Raw genomic sequence first — 15,028 nt, 5'->3', positions numbered from 1 at the left:
TGCCTGTTTCTGCTTCTGATTTCTGGATTCCTGGATTCCTGATATAAGGGTTTGTCTTGTTGCCTCTCCAAATGCTTGAGGATGTTAAAGCGAGCTTAGAGTGCTGTCTGTGTCAAACAGCTTCCTTCTGCTTTGTGGTGTTTGTTTCCTTGCGGGTGGCGTTTCTTTAGTTGAAGTATTTATTTCCTATAACATTTTATTACAAAGAACTTTAAATATTGCAAAATTGAGTTTTAGGATGAATACCTGTATCCTCATGAGCTAGATTCCACAACTGTTATCATTTTGTTCTAACATATATACTCATCTGTCTGGCCATTTATTTTAGTTTTTGGAAGAGTTTGAAAGTTACAGACATTAGCACAGTTCATCCCTAAACACGAAAGCAAGCATGCCATTAGGCAGCTTAGGGTTAGTTAAAACAGTATCTTCTGAGGGGAAATTTACCTCCAATAAAGTGCATAAATCTTTAGAAAACACCATTGTCTGAACTCTGGCAACTATACACAGCCATATAAATCACGTTATCAAAATTCAGAACCCTTTCACTGCCACCACCATTTCCTCATGCCCCTCCCAATGCGTGTCTGCTCTATCTCTTCCGGTGAGGGGGTGGGGGTCTCGCACACACACAGTTCTGATTGTTATTCACCTTGCTTTGGTCCATCCTAACATGTCATGTAATGCCGTCATACGCAGGTACTCTCCTATATTTTTCCCTCAGCAAAAGTTAATGGGTGTGCAAGTGATAGCTCACTAGGATGTGCTTGTTTCTTATTTACACATAATTTGGAGTGTGGGCATTCTTCGTCTCTTGGTCACGTTTAAGGTGTAGTTTTGCAGTTTTGTTTCTGCTTTTCCGTACTCTTTGGAGGATATGTGGAGAGACCTAAATTGAAATAACCATTCATAACACTTCTGAATGTGAACATTTTCAAACATAAAGGAAGAGAGATTGACTAATATTCACCCAAATTAAAAAATCACCAAAATGAGCCACACTCAGATTCGATCCCTGGTCAAGGAACTAATATTCCACATGCTGCGGAGCAACGGAAGGTCCTGCGTGCCGCAACGAAGACCCCAGGCAGACCAAAAAAGATTACACATATACACTTAGAAACACATATATCTGTGTTAAATCCTCCCTCAAAAAAGGAAGGAGAATGACCAAAGAGGAAGGGATAACAATTCCTACAGGACAGAGGTGGGTGGGGTGGGGTGGGCAGAGGGACCCTCACAGGGGTGAAGGTTGCAGATAATGTTCTAGCTCTGAGGCTGGTAGATTTATTACTCATTATATAATATTATTATAAATAATATTATTAACATATTAATTATCAATTAATAATATATAAATAATATTATTATTTATATTATTAAATAAATATGAATGAGCCACGTCTGGATCAATGACGACAGTGTGATCATCAATTAAGGATTATGACTGACTTTAACCTGAAGTTAAAACTTAAAGAGTCAACTGCCCAGTCGACCACAGTCTGCAACAACGTCTCGCCTCCTCCCGGTTTCCCTCGCTGCCCACACTCCGGCAGCCCAGCTGCCTAGCCTCCTGGGTGGGATCTGAACATGCCCACGGGCCTGGGCTTGGGTCTCTGATGCTGTGCTGCCTCTCCTGGGCCCAGCTCCCGGCTCGCCTCACTTGCCACGGTTTTTGTGGTTTTGTTTGTTTCTGCTCCTCACACCACACCCTCTGTCTCTCTCCACCCCGTCCTGTTCTCCCCCAGATCCCCGCAGCCAGCATATTACACAGTGCCTGGCTGGTCTCCCACCCATGAGTGCAACACAGGCGCCCCGAGAGCAGGGATGGCGGTCAGCGCTGAACAGAACCCAGTACCTCGCCTTCCTCTCCTGGTGCTCTGGTTACTGAATAAATACACAAATGCTTCAGCAACCTGGATCACAAAAGAGCCTGACGCTTGATCTGGGACTTACCCAAAAGGCCCACCTTCACTGGAACTCCCAGGGCACCATGGTTTAACATCATGCTGTTAGAAACAAGCTCCAAGACGACCTGGCATGGGTGGGGAATGCGGCTTTGGGGCTCTATCCCAGAGCCACTGAATCAGAATTTCTGGGCATCCTGCCAGGAATATGCATTGTCCACCAACTACACTGGTGACTCTTGAACCTCTAAAGTTTGAGAACTACTGAACCCAGCAGAGGAATCAATGCCCAAAACAGTTAAGCAGTTTAGCTGTTCAATGGTCTTTCCCATTTCAGAGAGGTTGAGATACAGCGAAATGAGACGATGAGTCTCATGGTGTAAAACAGATGTATCATTCAAAAACAAGGCACGAATATGCTAAAGAAATTGAGGGTTGGTAAAAATGTACATTAAAGAGACTGAGAAATGAGTTTTATCTGCTGCAAACCATATAACATATAAAGAAAGATTAATTTATAAGATATTAAGGTATGTTTCAAGTATCATGACTGAAGGTTCTTTTTTTCCTTCTTCTCTTACATTTTCATACCTAGTGGATCAGTAAAACATAGTGGATTAATATTTTAAATGCTGAAAGGAGCCAGCTGCTTGTTCTAGTCTGACTCAGTTAAGCTCTTACAATATTTTGACTGTTCGAAGAAATTAATAATGGGATGTTAGGCGTTGGATTAACTGAAACTAAATATCAACAGAGCTAGATTTATTTTTGGATGACTGAGCTCATCTCTTCAAAGAACGGAAGCAGGATTCATTGTATCATGAGTTATTAACTTACACAACATGAAACAGCCCCCGAACAGAGCCGGCCACAGCAGTTAAGGCTTACACAAGAGGCTGAAAGTATAGACTTCACATTCGCCACGACTGGGCTGTCCAGGCTCCAGTCGGTGACCCCAGGCTCACAGAGACGCCAGGAGCAGTTCAGATGATAACTGCCCGGAGAGCTCTGGAAGCAGGCTAGTACTGAGGCCTGTTCCACCTCCCCTAAGCAACAGGTGCCCCTTGCAGCCGTGGGGAGAGACTGACACACCCAGAAGGGAAAGACGCTTTTCTGCGTCACTCGTGGGTCACACAGCGAGCCCTGACTCCGCCTCTGTCTGTCCCCCTTGCTCTCCTCCACCCTGTCTCCTGTGCCCTGCTCCCCATGGGTCCATCAGCAGGTGTGTGCCCAGGCTTCCAGGTCAAGCACACAGCCCGGGCCCATGGGTGACTGCTCCTAAGTCTCACAGGCTCTGAAGCCTGATGCCTCCAGGACAAGGAAAGGCAGGTTGAGCTTTTAGAGGAGCCACACTGATCCCAAATTGCCTTAAAATGCACCATTTCTATATAGAGCCCTCCTTTTTTCCTTTCCCCTCCCACACTGTATAGAAGCTATGATGACAGGTTGGGACTCCCAGGAACCGATGTCTGTAGATCTCAGGCACTCTGCTGCTTCTTGGCAGGGACTGCCTGCTGAAGGAGGAAACCAAACGGGGTCACCAAGTCTGCCTCTTGTTCACGGAATGCTCTAGACTTCAGTGACTTTACGCCATTTCCCCATGCGTGCACACAAAAAAATCCAAAAGCCCCTCTGCACTCACATACCAAAACCAGAAGGGATCTATGCTGACGACAAAACCAGGGGAACACGCTGATCATGGAGGTCAGGCTATTCACTAGTCATCTCTGGACTGCTGTGTACAGCAGAGTGGGCGGCACACCACTGTATTTTACAGGTTGTGTGACTTTTGGAAAAAGCTATCTACTCCAGCGCTCCCAACACGCCCCTTCCTCTGCTGGACAGGGGCCCGCACTGGCTCGGCGGCTTGGGATAAAGCTTAAAAATATACCCCAGTGTATGTTCAAGAATGCTCATGCCACCGTTATTTATTTACTTATTCCTGACACGTACACGCGGCTTTATCCATCTCTTTACCTTCCTTCTGGCTGCGCTGGGCCTTCGGTGCCGCGCGGGCTTTCTCCAGCTGCGGAGAATGGGGGCTCCTCTTCTCTGTGCTGTGTGGGCTCCTCACTGCAGCGGCTTCTCTTGCTGGTGGAGCAAGGCTCTAGCAGCATGGGGTTCAGCAGTTGTGGCGCTCAGGCTCAGCTGCTGCGACGTGCGGGCTCCAGGCCATGCAGGATTCAGTAGCTGTGGCACAGGGGCCTATTAGTTGTGGCTCATGAGCCCTAGAGCGTGCAGGCATCAGTAGTTGCGGTACATGAGCTTAGCTGCCCCGCAACAGGTGGACCTTTCCGGAAAAGGGATCGAACCTGTGTCCCTTGCATCGGCAGGCAGATTCCTATCCACTGCACCACCAGGGAAGTCCTCACACTACCATTATTTAAAAAGCAAAACCAGAAACCACCCAAACACACAGTGACCGGAGAAAGAATAAAGAGTGTACGCTTACAGACTGAACTATCGCACAACCAAGAAGATGATCAGACTGTCACATACAACCACCAGCACGGCCGCATCTCAGAAACAATCACACGATATGATACTGTTCTTATGAAGTCCAAAATTCAACAGAACTCAATGATACGTTACATGGGGATACATGTGGGGATACATGTCCATGCGGTAACTCACACTTAGAAAAGCAAGAGATGATTATCAGGATGGTGGAAATGCTGCTGGGAGGGGTGGAGGTTGAGGAGAAGAGCACATTGGTTATACTCTGCTTCTTAGGTTGGATGTGACCTCAGGTGTTCAACATCAGACTTTATAACTGACATACACACGACATGACTTAAAAAATAATAAGGAAACATTACCTGCCTGCTAATTCTGGTCATCCGAATCTTTTCTTCTTTTCTGTTTCGGCCACGCTGTGCAGCATGTGGGACCTTAGTTCCTTGACCAGGGATCGAGTCCGTGCCCCCTGCAGTGCAAGCTTGGAGTCTTAACCACTGGACCACCGGGGACGTCCCCTGGTCGTCCAAATGTCACTCAGCACCACCATGAACTACAATGAGGGACGGGAGCAAGGAGCATCCTGGAGGCTTGGGAGCAGTGTCCTGGCCCCACTACCCAGGAGAAACCACCGCCTCGGGTTCCTCACTTGTGAAATGAAAACAGTCGGTGCTGCCTCCCTCGAGGGCACGATGAGGGTGAGAGGAGAGAAGGCTAGGTAAGCCCCAGGCTCCTCAGGGACAGGGGACAGACACTCACTGTGTCACCGATTGCTGCTTTCTTGGCCCTGCCTCTCTTCCCCGGGGGAAATGGCCCCTCCACTCCACCCCAACCAAGGCAGGACCCCCACAACCCCAGGAGGAACAACCCCAGGTTAGGCCAGCAGGAGTGTTCTCCCGGGGTGTATGAGCACAGGCATGGGTGAAAGGATGGAAGGCAGCTGATGCCCAATCACTCGGGCCACAGGGTCCCAAAGGGATGCAGTCCTGCTCCTGACACCCCGGAGCCATCCTGCTTTCTCTTCTTCCTGACAGAAGAGCTCTATCTTCATGTCTGTGACCAGCCAGCATCAGTAAAGAGCAAAAGAAAGACAAAAGGAGAGGCTTTTCATCTTTAAGTTCATCAGAGCAGGTTTCTGTTGCCTGTACTCACGGAAGCCTGGCTGGCCTCCCCATCAGTCTCACTTGCCTCCCAAACTCTCAGGGTACCTGCCTCCCAGATTCACACAACTCATTTCAGAAGAAGCTCCAGAAAACAGCTTTTAACTCTTGCTTGGACTTCATGCAGCGGTTCCCCACTGCCTACAGCACAGGCCCCACACCTCCTCCACTGGCCACAGGGAAGAGGCGACTAGCAAGGGTAGGAGAGGAGGTGGCAGCCCCCGGGCCTGCTCTCTGCCCCCGCGAAAATTCCCTTCAACCTCAGAGAAGCGTGTGGCAGCAGTGGAACAGAAACCTGCCATCTAACAAAATACCATCTTTTAAAAGTAAAAGCCAAATAAAGCCATGATGTTAAAAGTATGATTATCCACCTGGCAACCTGATTCCGAATCAGATCACCCACTGCTCTTTCTGTAAATAGGCCCCACCTTGTGTGAATTCCCATGTCAACTGGGGAAGATGACAGCTAGCTGGCCAGATGCACAGCGATCTGAATTAGGCACTCATGGCAGTCAAAATGGTGTGTATAAAATAGAATTCTGCCCTTGACTCAAGCCCCTAAACTCTCATCAGTCTATTAAAACAGAAGCCTGGTGAGAAAGCAGATGAGGCTGACAGGTCACTGTGAAATAAAAGCCCACTCTCTCACGTGGAAGTAACTCTAATATTTTAACCCTGTTTACCCAGAATCCTGTTCTCTCTGCTCATTCCCATCAATGCCAAATTCCTACCTTCATCAGGAAATGGAAGCCCAACGACCCAGAAATAATCTGAGCAAACCTATCTCGCTGCAGACGCTTTCGTTTTTATCTTCATTAACTCTTTGGTCCCTGTCAAGCATCCTGGGAGCAGGATTTATGTTTCGGCCGCTGGGCTTAGAGGATCTTAACACGTAGACAATCTGTACGTTTAACAGGGGGCAGAAAATAACGCATGTTTTGTAGACAGGTACAAATTGTTTTCTTTTTCTAGTGAAAGAACACCATGTTATCTCAGTCACTGTATTTTTTAACTGGAAGAATTTTAAAGAAAAGCAGCACGTCACCCAGATGAATGTCACTTGATTTTTTTCTCACATGAAATCCCACCCATTTAATAATCCTATGTCTTTTCCCCCTCTTAAGGGAGGGGCTTCCCTGGCGGCTCAGTGGTGAAGAATCCACCTGCCAGTGCAGGAGACATGGCTTCCATCCCTGATCTGAAGATCCCACGTGCCTTGGAGCAATTAAGCCCGTGCACCACAGCTACTGAAGCCCTTTGCTCTAAAGCCTGTGCTGCGTAACAAGAGAAGTCACTGCAGTGAGAAGCGAGCGTGTGCAACCAGAGAGCAGGCCCCGCTCGCCACAGCGAGAGCAAAGTCTGCCCAGCAATGAAGACCCAGCACGGCCACACACAAGCAAAGTTATTTACACACAAAAGAAGTCTGCCCTCTTCAGGTAAATGGACTGAGTGAACAGTCACTCATCCTGGGTGACTGGATATTTATAAAAGTTCACAAAAGTAAAATGCTAAAGTCCAAGAAATTCACACTAGGCCCCAGAGCAGCAGCGCTGGCGAGACGTGAAAAACACTCAGTCCTGAAGCTTGCCTCCATGATGACCATCAGATACCTTGCTCTTACTCAGTTAATTCTCCTTTTTAGCAAATGTGGAGCCTCCTCAATATCTGTGCTCTTCAAGTGTGTATTAGGACACAGAGCATTGAAAAACATCTCATCACCGAAGTCTCAAACACACCTGTCTTTGGTGAATTTATTTGAATACAAACATCAGTGTCTGAGGTCACGGGGCCAACTTGATCTGAGCAGAATCACATTAGTTCAGTTAAGTCACTCGGTCGTGTCCGACTCTTTGCGACCCCATGAACTGCAGCACGCCAGGCCTCCCTGTCCATCACCAACTCCCAGAGTTCACCCAAACTCATGTCCATCGATTTGGTGACGCCATCCAGCCATCTCATCCTCTGTCGTCCCCTTCTCCTCCTGCCCCCAATCCCTCCCAGCACCAGGGTCTTTTCCAGTGAGTCAACTCTTTGCATGAGGTGGCCAAAGTATTGGAGTTTCAGCTTTAGCGTCAGTCCTTCCAATGAACACCCAGGACTGATCTCCTTTAGAATGGACTGGTTGGATCTCCTTGCAGTCCAAGGGACTCTCAAGAGTCTTCTCCAACACCACAGTTCAAAAGCATCAATTCTTCGGCGCTCAGCTTTCTTCACAGTCCAACTCTCACATCCATACATGACCACAGGAAAAACCAGAGCCTTGACTAGATGGACCTTTGTTGGCAAAGTAACGTCTCTGCTTTTCAATATGCTATCTAGGTTGGTCATCACTTTTCTTCCAAGGAGTAAGCGTCTTTTAATTTCATGGCTGCAACCACCATCTGCAGTGATTTTGGAGCCCCCCAAAATAAAGTCTGACACTGTTTCACTGTTTCCCCATCTATTTCCCATGAAGTGATGGGATCAGATGCCATGATCTTCGTTTTCTGAATGTTGAGCTTTAAGCCAACTTTTTCACTCTCCTCTTTCACTTTCATCACATCAGAAACAACAAAATCAGAAACCGTCAGTGATAAGGTCACAGACACTTACTTCAAATACGAAATGGATTTTATAAATGACTTCCTATAAAACCTGTTTCTGTTTTAAGAGGCTGGTTTTTATCAGCAGGATCCAACAGACAAGCATCTCCATTGTCTTTGGGATTTTACTATGAAACAGCTTCATCACAGCTCATGAACTGACAGGTGATGGAGTCTCACACTGTACTTCCTGTCTGGGAACTCTTAAATGGGCTCTGGGATTTCATTCAAAAGCAAGGAATCAGCATTCAGAATTTTTAACCTAGAGAATGCCAGTAAAGAGAAGAAACACGCTCTTCACCATCTAACTGGGACTGAATTTCCATTCCTGAGCTCCAGCAACACAGAAACGTGGACGTGTCCCCACAGACAGGTCAGACAGAACTTACCAGAAGCATGGCGGATGTCCCATTGGGTCTGGACAAGTGGATGGTCATTTCAGGGAACATCCGGTCGATGCGGCTGATCACGTCGTCAACGTATCTGAGAGGAAGAAACACACGTGTAAGAGCTGGGGCCCCAGTCCAAGAGATACAAATCTACAGTGCACTAGAGGCTTCTCTTCTCAGTTTAAGTTTTCATTAGTGAAATGCATTTTTAAGAAGGCCAGTGGGATTTATGAGGCTTTTTTTTTTTTTTTTAGCAAAAATATGACTCCCTAGTTCCTCCTCTTGCTTTCCAGAACCATTCATTTTTTTTTTTTTTTTAGTGATTTCTTTTGCTATTTACCTCTGGATTTCCATGTGATGTATTTTTAATGCCAGTTCTTGGTCTTTCATTTTAAGGTGTGACCTTGGGGCTTTCCTCTATAGATGGGAATTTAATTCCACTGCCCTCCTGGCCACTGGGCCCCACTGACTGGGGGCCCTCCCTCTGTCCCCTGGTTTAGGGGTGGAAGTGGCTTCCTGTTTTGCTCAGCTCTGCTTGTTTCTTGTTTCCTTCTCATCTCAATCACCTCAACAGTCAATTCTCTGGATTAAATTCCTTCTGTTTTAAATACCTGAAGTCATTCCCATTTTTCTGGTTTGCGGCTAACAAATTCAAATCACATCACAATTTTTGCTTAAATCAGTATTTATTGTTCACATTCTAAAATATTTGCTTTTTTTTTAAAGGGAATTTTTAAAAAGTCTTTATTGAATTTGTTAAAGTATTGTTTCTGCTTTATGTTTTGGGTTTTTTTTTTGCACGAGGCATGCAGGCTATCTTAACTCCATGGCCATGGACCCTTTGCTTTGGAAGGCAAAGTCTCAACCACTGGACTGTCAGGGACATCCCATCTGCATATGTTTTTAATAACTGAGCCACACAGTGGCTCATGGGTAATTTACAGTTTTTTTTTGTTTTACTGAATTTTTACTTGATTAGTTTTCTATGTACCTATTATAATTTTTTCCGTTAACTCTCTGCCTGACTCTAAAACTTCTCTTAGTATGGTCAAACATATCAGACAATCTATCAGTTTACATTTTTTTACTGGAAACATTCCTCTGAAAGTCAGTCTTCTGTTTTTCTGACCCAAATGGAACCTGTATCTCTGAAGATTTAATTATCATTGAGATTACTGACACTAAGCACTCAGCATGGCATACACTAAAACCTAAAAAATTATAAACACTCTCACTGGACTATCATGGGCATATGGGTAGTCTGCAAAGATGCCCTCTCTTTGCAGGAAGACTCCCTCCAACCTCCACCACCCCAGTGGAAGCCCGTTGAGGAAACGCCAACCCACAGTGTCAGCAGAGCTAGAGCTGGGTCTGGTTCAGATCGTCTGAGAGGAGAATCACAGAAGCATTTGTGCGCACTGTCCACAGTCACATGACACAAAGGGGATGCAGAATACAACAGCTGAGACTCAAAACTATCTGTTAAGGCTTTTACATTTGATTTTATACTCATTGGATACGACAAATTAAACTACATGTCTATTAGATCAGGGACATGTAAAAGCTATGTTCTCTTGGGGAAAGAGAGAGATCAGCTCTCCACCCACAACAGGAACAGACTTTAGTGTGAAACCTGGCGCTCACGAGAGGGAGCAGACAACACAATACCGTGAATATCAACATACAAACTGTGGGAAGTTAGAAAGTAATCTTGCTGATTAACTTATCAGGTTTTCCTTGGAGAATGCTCCATGCAGTTTTAGACTTCAAGTTGACAAAGGAGGAGAACTCCAGAAGGCCCAGTGGTGAGGAATGATGCTAGGAAGACCAGAGCAAAGATGTGTGAAAAGAGGTGGAGACGCCTTCAAGGCTACTTGCCCCTGCAGAAGAGGGCTACCTGCAGGGAGATTCAACGTATTCTTCAAGCATGTAAATAACTTTAACAAACTCAGGAACCACACAGTCATCTTCCACCTTTAGAAAGGACTGTAACAGGAGGCTGTGGCATTAAAAAGCAAACTAGCTCAGAAGAACAAGAGGTGTAAGAGGTACTGCTTACAGGCAGGGCCCTACAACGCCCTATTTCTGTAGGCTTTGAAAATGGTTTAGAAAACAATCTTTCCTGGATGGCTGAGAGGAAGACTGACAAAGACATCATCTCCAAGGTCCTTCCTAGATTTACAGCTTCATGATGCACAACCTTAGCTCTGAGCTTAAATGTAACAAGGAGATGAAAAGATGAGGAGAGGAGGAAAGAACGCATTTTTCATGACTACCTCCTGTTTCTGGAGATGGTGGAAGACACGTGGCAAGATTCATGTCAAAAGTCGACACCAGGTCACTGGAAACATCTCTGCATTTACATACTTCTTTGCTAACTCTATGTATATGGTTTAAACTCGGTTCTTTCAGACTCAGCAGGAAGCAAAAACCTGCTGTCCTGTGTGGACGGAGGTCACTGCTAAGTATATGCTAATGGGGAGGGGGGTTGGCAATACCTTCTGAACGAATCCTCAATCAATAGCCATCATAGCTCTGGACAGCAAAATGCAAATGAACATGCAGAACTTCAGCACAAAGGCATCCTAATCTGCTCTCCCATGTACTGTTCACCTTGAAGGGAATACTTTCTAGAACACTTGTGTCTCTAGTAGGCTAGGTGATGATTCCAGAACCAAGTTCAGGGTGTAGACTTCCATGATATTAAGCCAACTACCTGACTTGCTTTCAGCAGGAGACAGAGGTCTGAAAGGGCAGACGATACGTGTTTCTGGCCATTTCTGGAATCCTTTATATGTGAACCCTTTACTTGCAAAGGAAGGCCATGGAGGGAGAAAAAGAGTTCTAGGAGAAATATCTAACGTGGACATAGGGAAGTGGAGAGGTCTGGGGCGGTATTTTTTGTCCCCTCTCCAACCAGTGATCTCAGATAAAGCTCAGCAAGCTCGATCCAAAGATTTTATTAAGCACAAATGCATTTCAAGGAGACTGTTTTTCCTTCCCGCACTTAACATGAAGGAGATGCAAATTTCCTTTTTACAGGTGACATTATGTGTTTGCCAAAAAGAGAAAAAGTCAGCTGCATCTTTCACTGAGGAAAACAGTGTCTAAATCCTAGAAGCAAAGAAGCAAAACATTTCATTTTCAAGTAGACCCAACCTTCAAAACGCAAATCCACCACCAGTGACTTGACAGAAATAAGGAGAGCTTGGAAAGCCAAGTTAAAGAGCTGGTGGCTGAGGAGATGACATTTTCCTTCTGCTGGGGTGCGGGCTGGCCTGGCAGGGGGTCCTGGCTTCCTCTCTGGCAGCACCCCCGGCCGGTGTGCCCCGCGGGCCATGCCAGCACGTGCAGAGCTGGGCGTGAAGGGCCAAGACAGGTAGGAACAGCGTGCTCCCCGCCCTCCCACACGCCACCATATGTTTCACTCCGCTCTGCGGCAGGATCGAATTACTTTAATTTTTACCTTTGGAATATAGGCAAACAAGCGCTAACACAGCAGCGGTGACTAGTTTACACTTGAGCAGACGTGGTGCGGAACGACATTAATTTAGTGCCAAATTGAGCAGTGAGTCACAATTTGCACATATCTGTCAACCTGTTAACAGGGTAATAACTTGGAAAGATTGCTGTTCCTATTTACATTACAGAGGCCTTTCGAAAACGGAGAACTGCTTCGTTCTCCCTCCATGAAGCACGCAGCCCATCCGCTGGCTGGTTGGGCCAAGAACCAGACTTTCAGAAACATAAACTCCTAGAAATCACAGGTTCAGATCAAGGTGTGATTCAGAGCTTCAATATTTTCAGGTAGAAATGAATCTTTAAGCAATTAAGAGAATTTCATTTCCCTGTCCTGCCCTCCCCCCCATTACAGGCAGACTCTCAGTGGTTTCTGATTGTTTCCTTAGTGCATCTGATGGTTCCTTCTCAGGGTTTCCAAAGGCATCCTTAGCACCAAGTTTCAGTCTCAACTCTTCCAACATCTCTGCTTCATCAGAAACAATCATGCCATTCTCATGTTCCTAATGTTCATCTCTGAAGCCCTATAAACCTTGTCCTCTTCTGATTTACTTCAAGGAGCTTGGCCTCCTTCTGTAAGTGTCTTTAGTCAGAGAATTAACACTGGGACCTCTATGTCCCTGTCACTCTAGGGACTTAACAGCATCTCCAAGAGGTGGTCTGCTTAAGTCAACAACCCCAGAGCACAGCTCACAAGGCAGCCCCACTCATTACTGGACTACCAGGCTGCTTCCAACCCGCTGACCAGCGTCTTCACTCAACATGCCCCTTCAGTCTTGAGCCTTGTGAAACCACATACAGGCACTTCCTCTGAAACCTAAGGCTTTCTGCAAACACAGAAAAGAGTGTCAGGCTTTCCGGCTTATTGGTGCTTTTAACTCTTTCTTGGATCACAGATCCCTTTCAGAAGCTGCTGAAAACAAACCACATGTCTGCACACAGCTTTCCATACAATTCTCTGCAGTTTATAGGTCCCTTACAGTCTGCTCATGGACCCCAAGTGCAGAATAGCCGCTCTGGGCCTGTTCTAGAATGAGGCGCCTGGTTTTCCTCTTTGTTCCTTTCTGAATGGTAAACTGCACAGTATTTTTCAATGAAGCTGCCTTCATCTTAGACATACATGTTTATCAGCCTACAAGTGAATGCACTGGAGTGCTGTATGGGGCACACCGGATCTCCTAGCTCTGATGATCTTAAAATCATGCTTCCATGTTGGAGTCCAGGGTTAATGTTTGTTCTTAAACTACTGCCTCTCACTGCTAATCTTTTCAACAAAGGCAAAGACCTACTTCTGTGACCTTAGAGGTCACCTGACAGTGAGGAAACCTTTCCTCCCTGACAGCCACATCATACCTGGGCTTTAAGGAAACTCCGTGCTTCTATAAAGAAAGAGCCCCCTGCCTTCTGCATCACCCCTTAAGGCATAAGTCAGGGGTGAACTCAAGCTCAAGTCCTAGGAGGGCCAAGTCAAGGTGCTGGTCTGGCCCCGCCTCCTCCCTCCATGACCCCAGCAGGCTCGCAGCACCTTGCAATGGGGCACATTCTGCATTCTCTGCCTGGAGGGTTCGTCTGTTAACTCCTCCCACCCCCATACCCAGCTCAGCTTTGGGCTACAGCTTAAAGGACACTTCCTACGGGAAAACGGCTCTGACACACCTCCCGGGCCCCCCATCACTCAGTGGCCTTCATCTCACCTCTATGGCACTTTTTAATCCTCTCTGTGTCTCCTGTCCCAGCTGTAATTAAGCAATTTTTCCGAGTGATTATTTGTTTAATGTCTATCTCCCCAACAGGTCTCTCCATGGAATCACATTACCATCTTCTTTAGAAAGGCAGAATCCCAGCACATGGCCAATGGTAGCTGGCACCCACCAGACACTCCTCAAATATTTGCCCAAGAAAGAGACAGGACATTCAAAGTAAGCTATGCAAATGCCAGTCAGGCAGTTATGAAACAACTACAACACAAAGTTCTCTTTAGCAGATGAAGATTTGAGGTGTTGAAGAGTTCATTACATTAGCCAGCAAAATTCACTACCAGCAGCAGCCACAGAGCCCCGCAGAAGCAACCTCAAAGAAGGCAGGAGAGGCGCTTCAAAGTCTTTCTGCTTAAGAGGGCCGTGGCTACGAAACCCCTGCATCTGTTTTAGGAGAAGCTCGATGCCTCCTGGAAGCAGGAGCCTTCTTCTGAAGATGTGCATTGAGTTATCAACATGCCAGTTTTCAAATGCTGCTTCTAATGAACTAATTAATTCTGCAAAAACATTAGTACAAAGATGCGTGCTACCAAATCGGGATCATAATACCCCCAACGATAGCAAGACAGAATGTGGAAGACATTTCTAAAGATACCGGTTTTGTAAAATGTTAGTTCTCTCCCTTACACAATGAAATACATGGCAAAGTATCTGTCATTAAAGCCTTAAAATAACTTGCTGGACAGATGGCTTAGCTCTCTATAAAGTCTGACCCCTCCTCAAAAGAAAAAAAAAAACAACCAACAAACCTGGACTCTAGCCAATGATCCCGTGTTAGCGAGATGTTCAGCAGCTCGAACCAGATATTTAAATAGCATTTACCCCACACGGTGCATACAATACATGCTGTTCATTTTCTCCACCCATACAAAACCTGAAAGTTAGGAATGCATTTATTAATAAACCACCTTCTTGGGGCAAGGGTAGTGCCCAGGAGATAACAAAAAGGGAGCAATTTACACCATCTGAAATTGATTTAAGATTTTCCTCCACACCTGTCCAAAAACGATAAGACCGAGTGGACTTTGCCGGTGGGTGGAAACAGAAGGGGGTTTATTTAATTACTCTGTGAGAATGAGATTGCCTGAAACTCCAACCATTAATCTCAATATGCTGAAGAAACAGGATTGGGAACTTAGGTCAAACTTGCTCACTCCTCCCAATTTGGTCAAACTTCTCAGGTTTGTAAAATATTGGAATCAACATGTCTATAAAAGGAGATTGGTTGTTCTCTAACTGTACATTAAGAAGGAAGAC

At 45.9% G+C, this 15,028-nt stretch overlaps 1 protein-coding gene across 2 annotated transcripts in view; it reads right to left on the bottom strand.

Annotated features, from left to right (window-relative positions):
- The window catches only part of MED27 (mediator complex subunit 27), a 217,694-nt gene that overhangs the window by 69,486 nt on the left and 133,180 nt on the right, over positions 1-15,028 (bottom strand). For both annotated transcript variants that reach the window (XM_068976936.1, XM_068976945.1), the window contains exon 4: positions 8,496-8,589. In XM_068976936.1, coding sequence (XP_068833037.1) covers positions 8,496-8,589 — 94 coding nt within the window. The remainder of the gene's footprint in view (positions 1-8,495; positions 8,590-15,028) is intronic.

This window comes from Capricornis sumatraensis, chromosome 1 (assembly GCF_032405125.1).
Source record: "Capricornis sumatraensis isolate serow.1 chromosome 1, serow.2, whole genome shotgun sequence".
Taxonomy (NCBI): Eukaryota; Metazoa; Chordata; class Mammalia; order Artiodactyla; family Bovidae; genus Capricornis; species Capricornis sumatraensis.
This window is presented reverse-complemented; position numbering and strand designations above follow the sequence as displayed.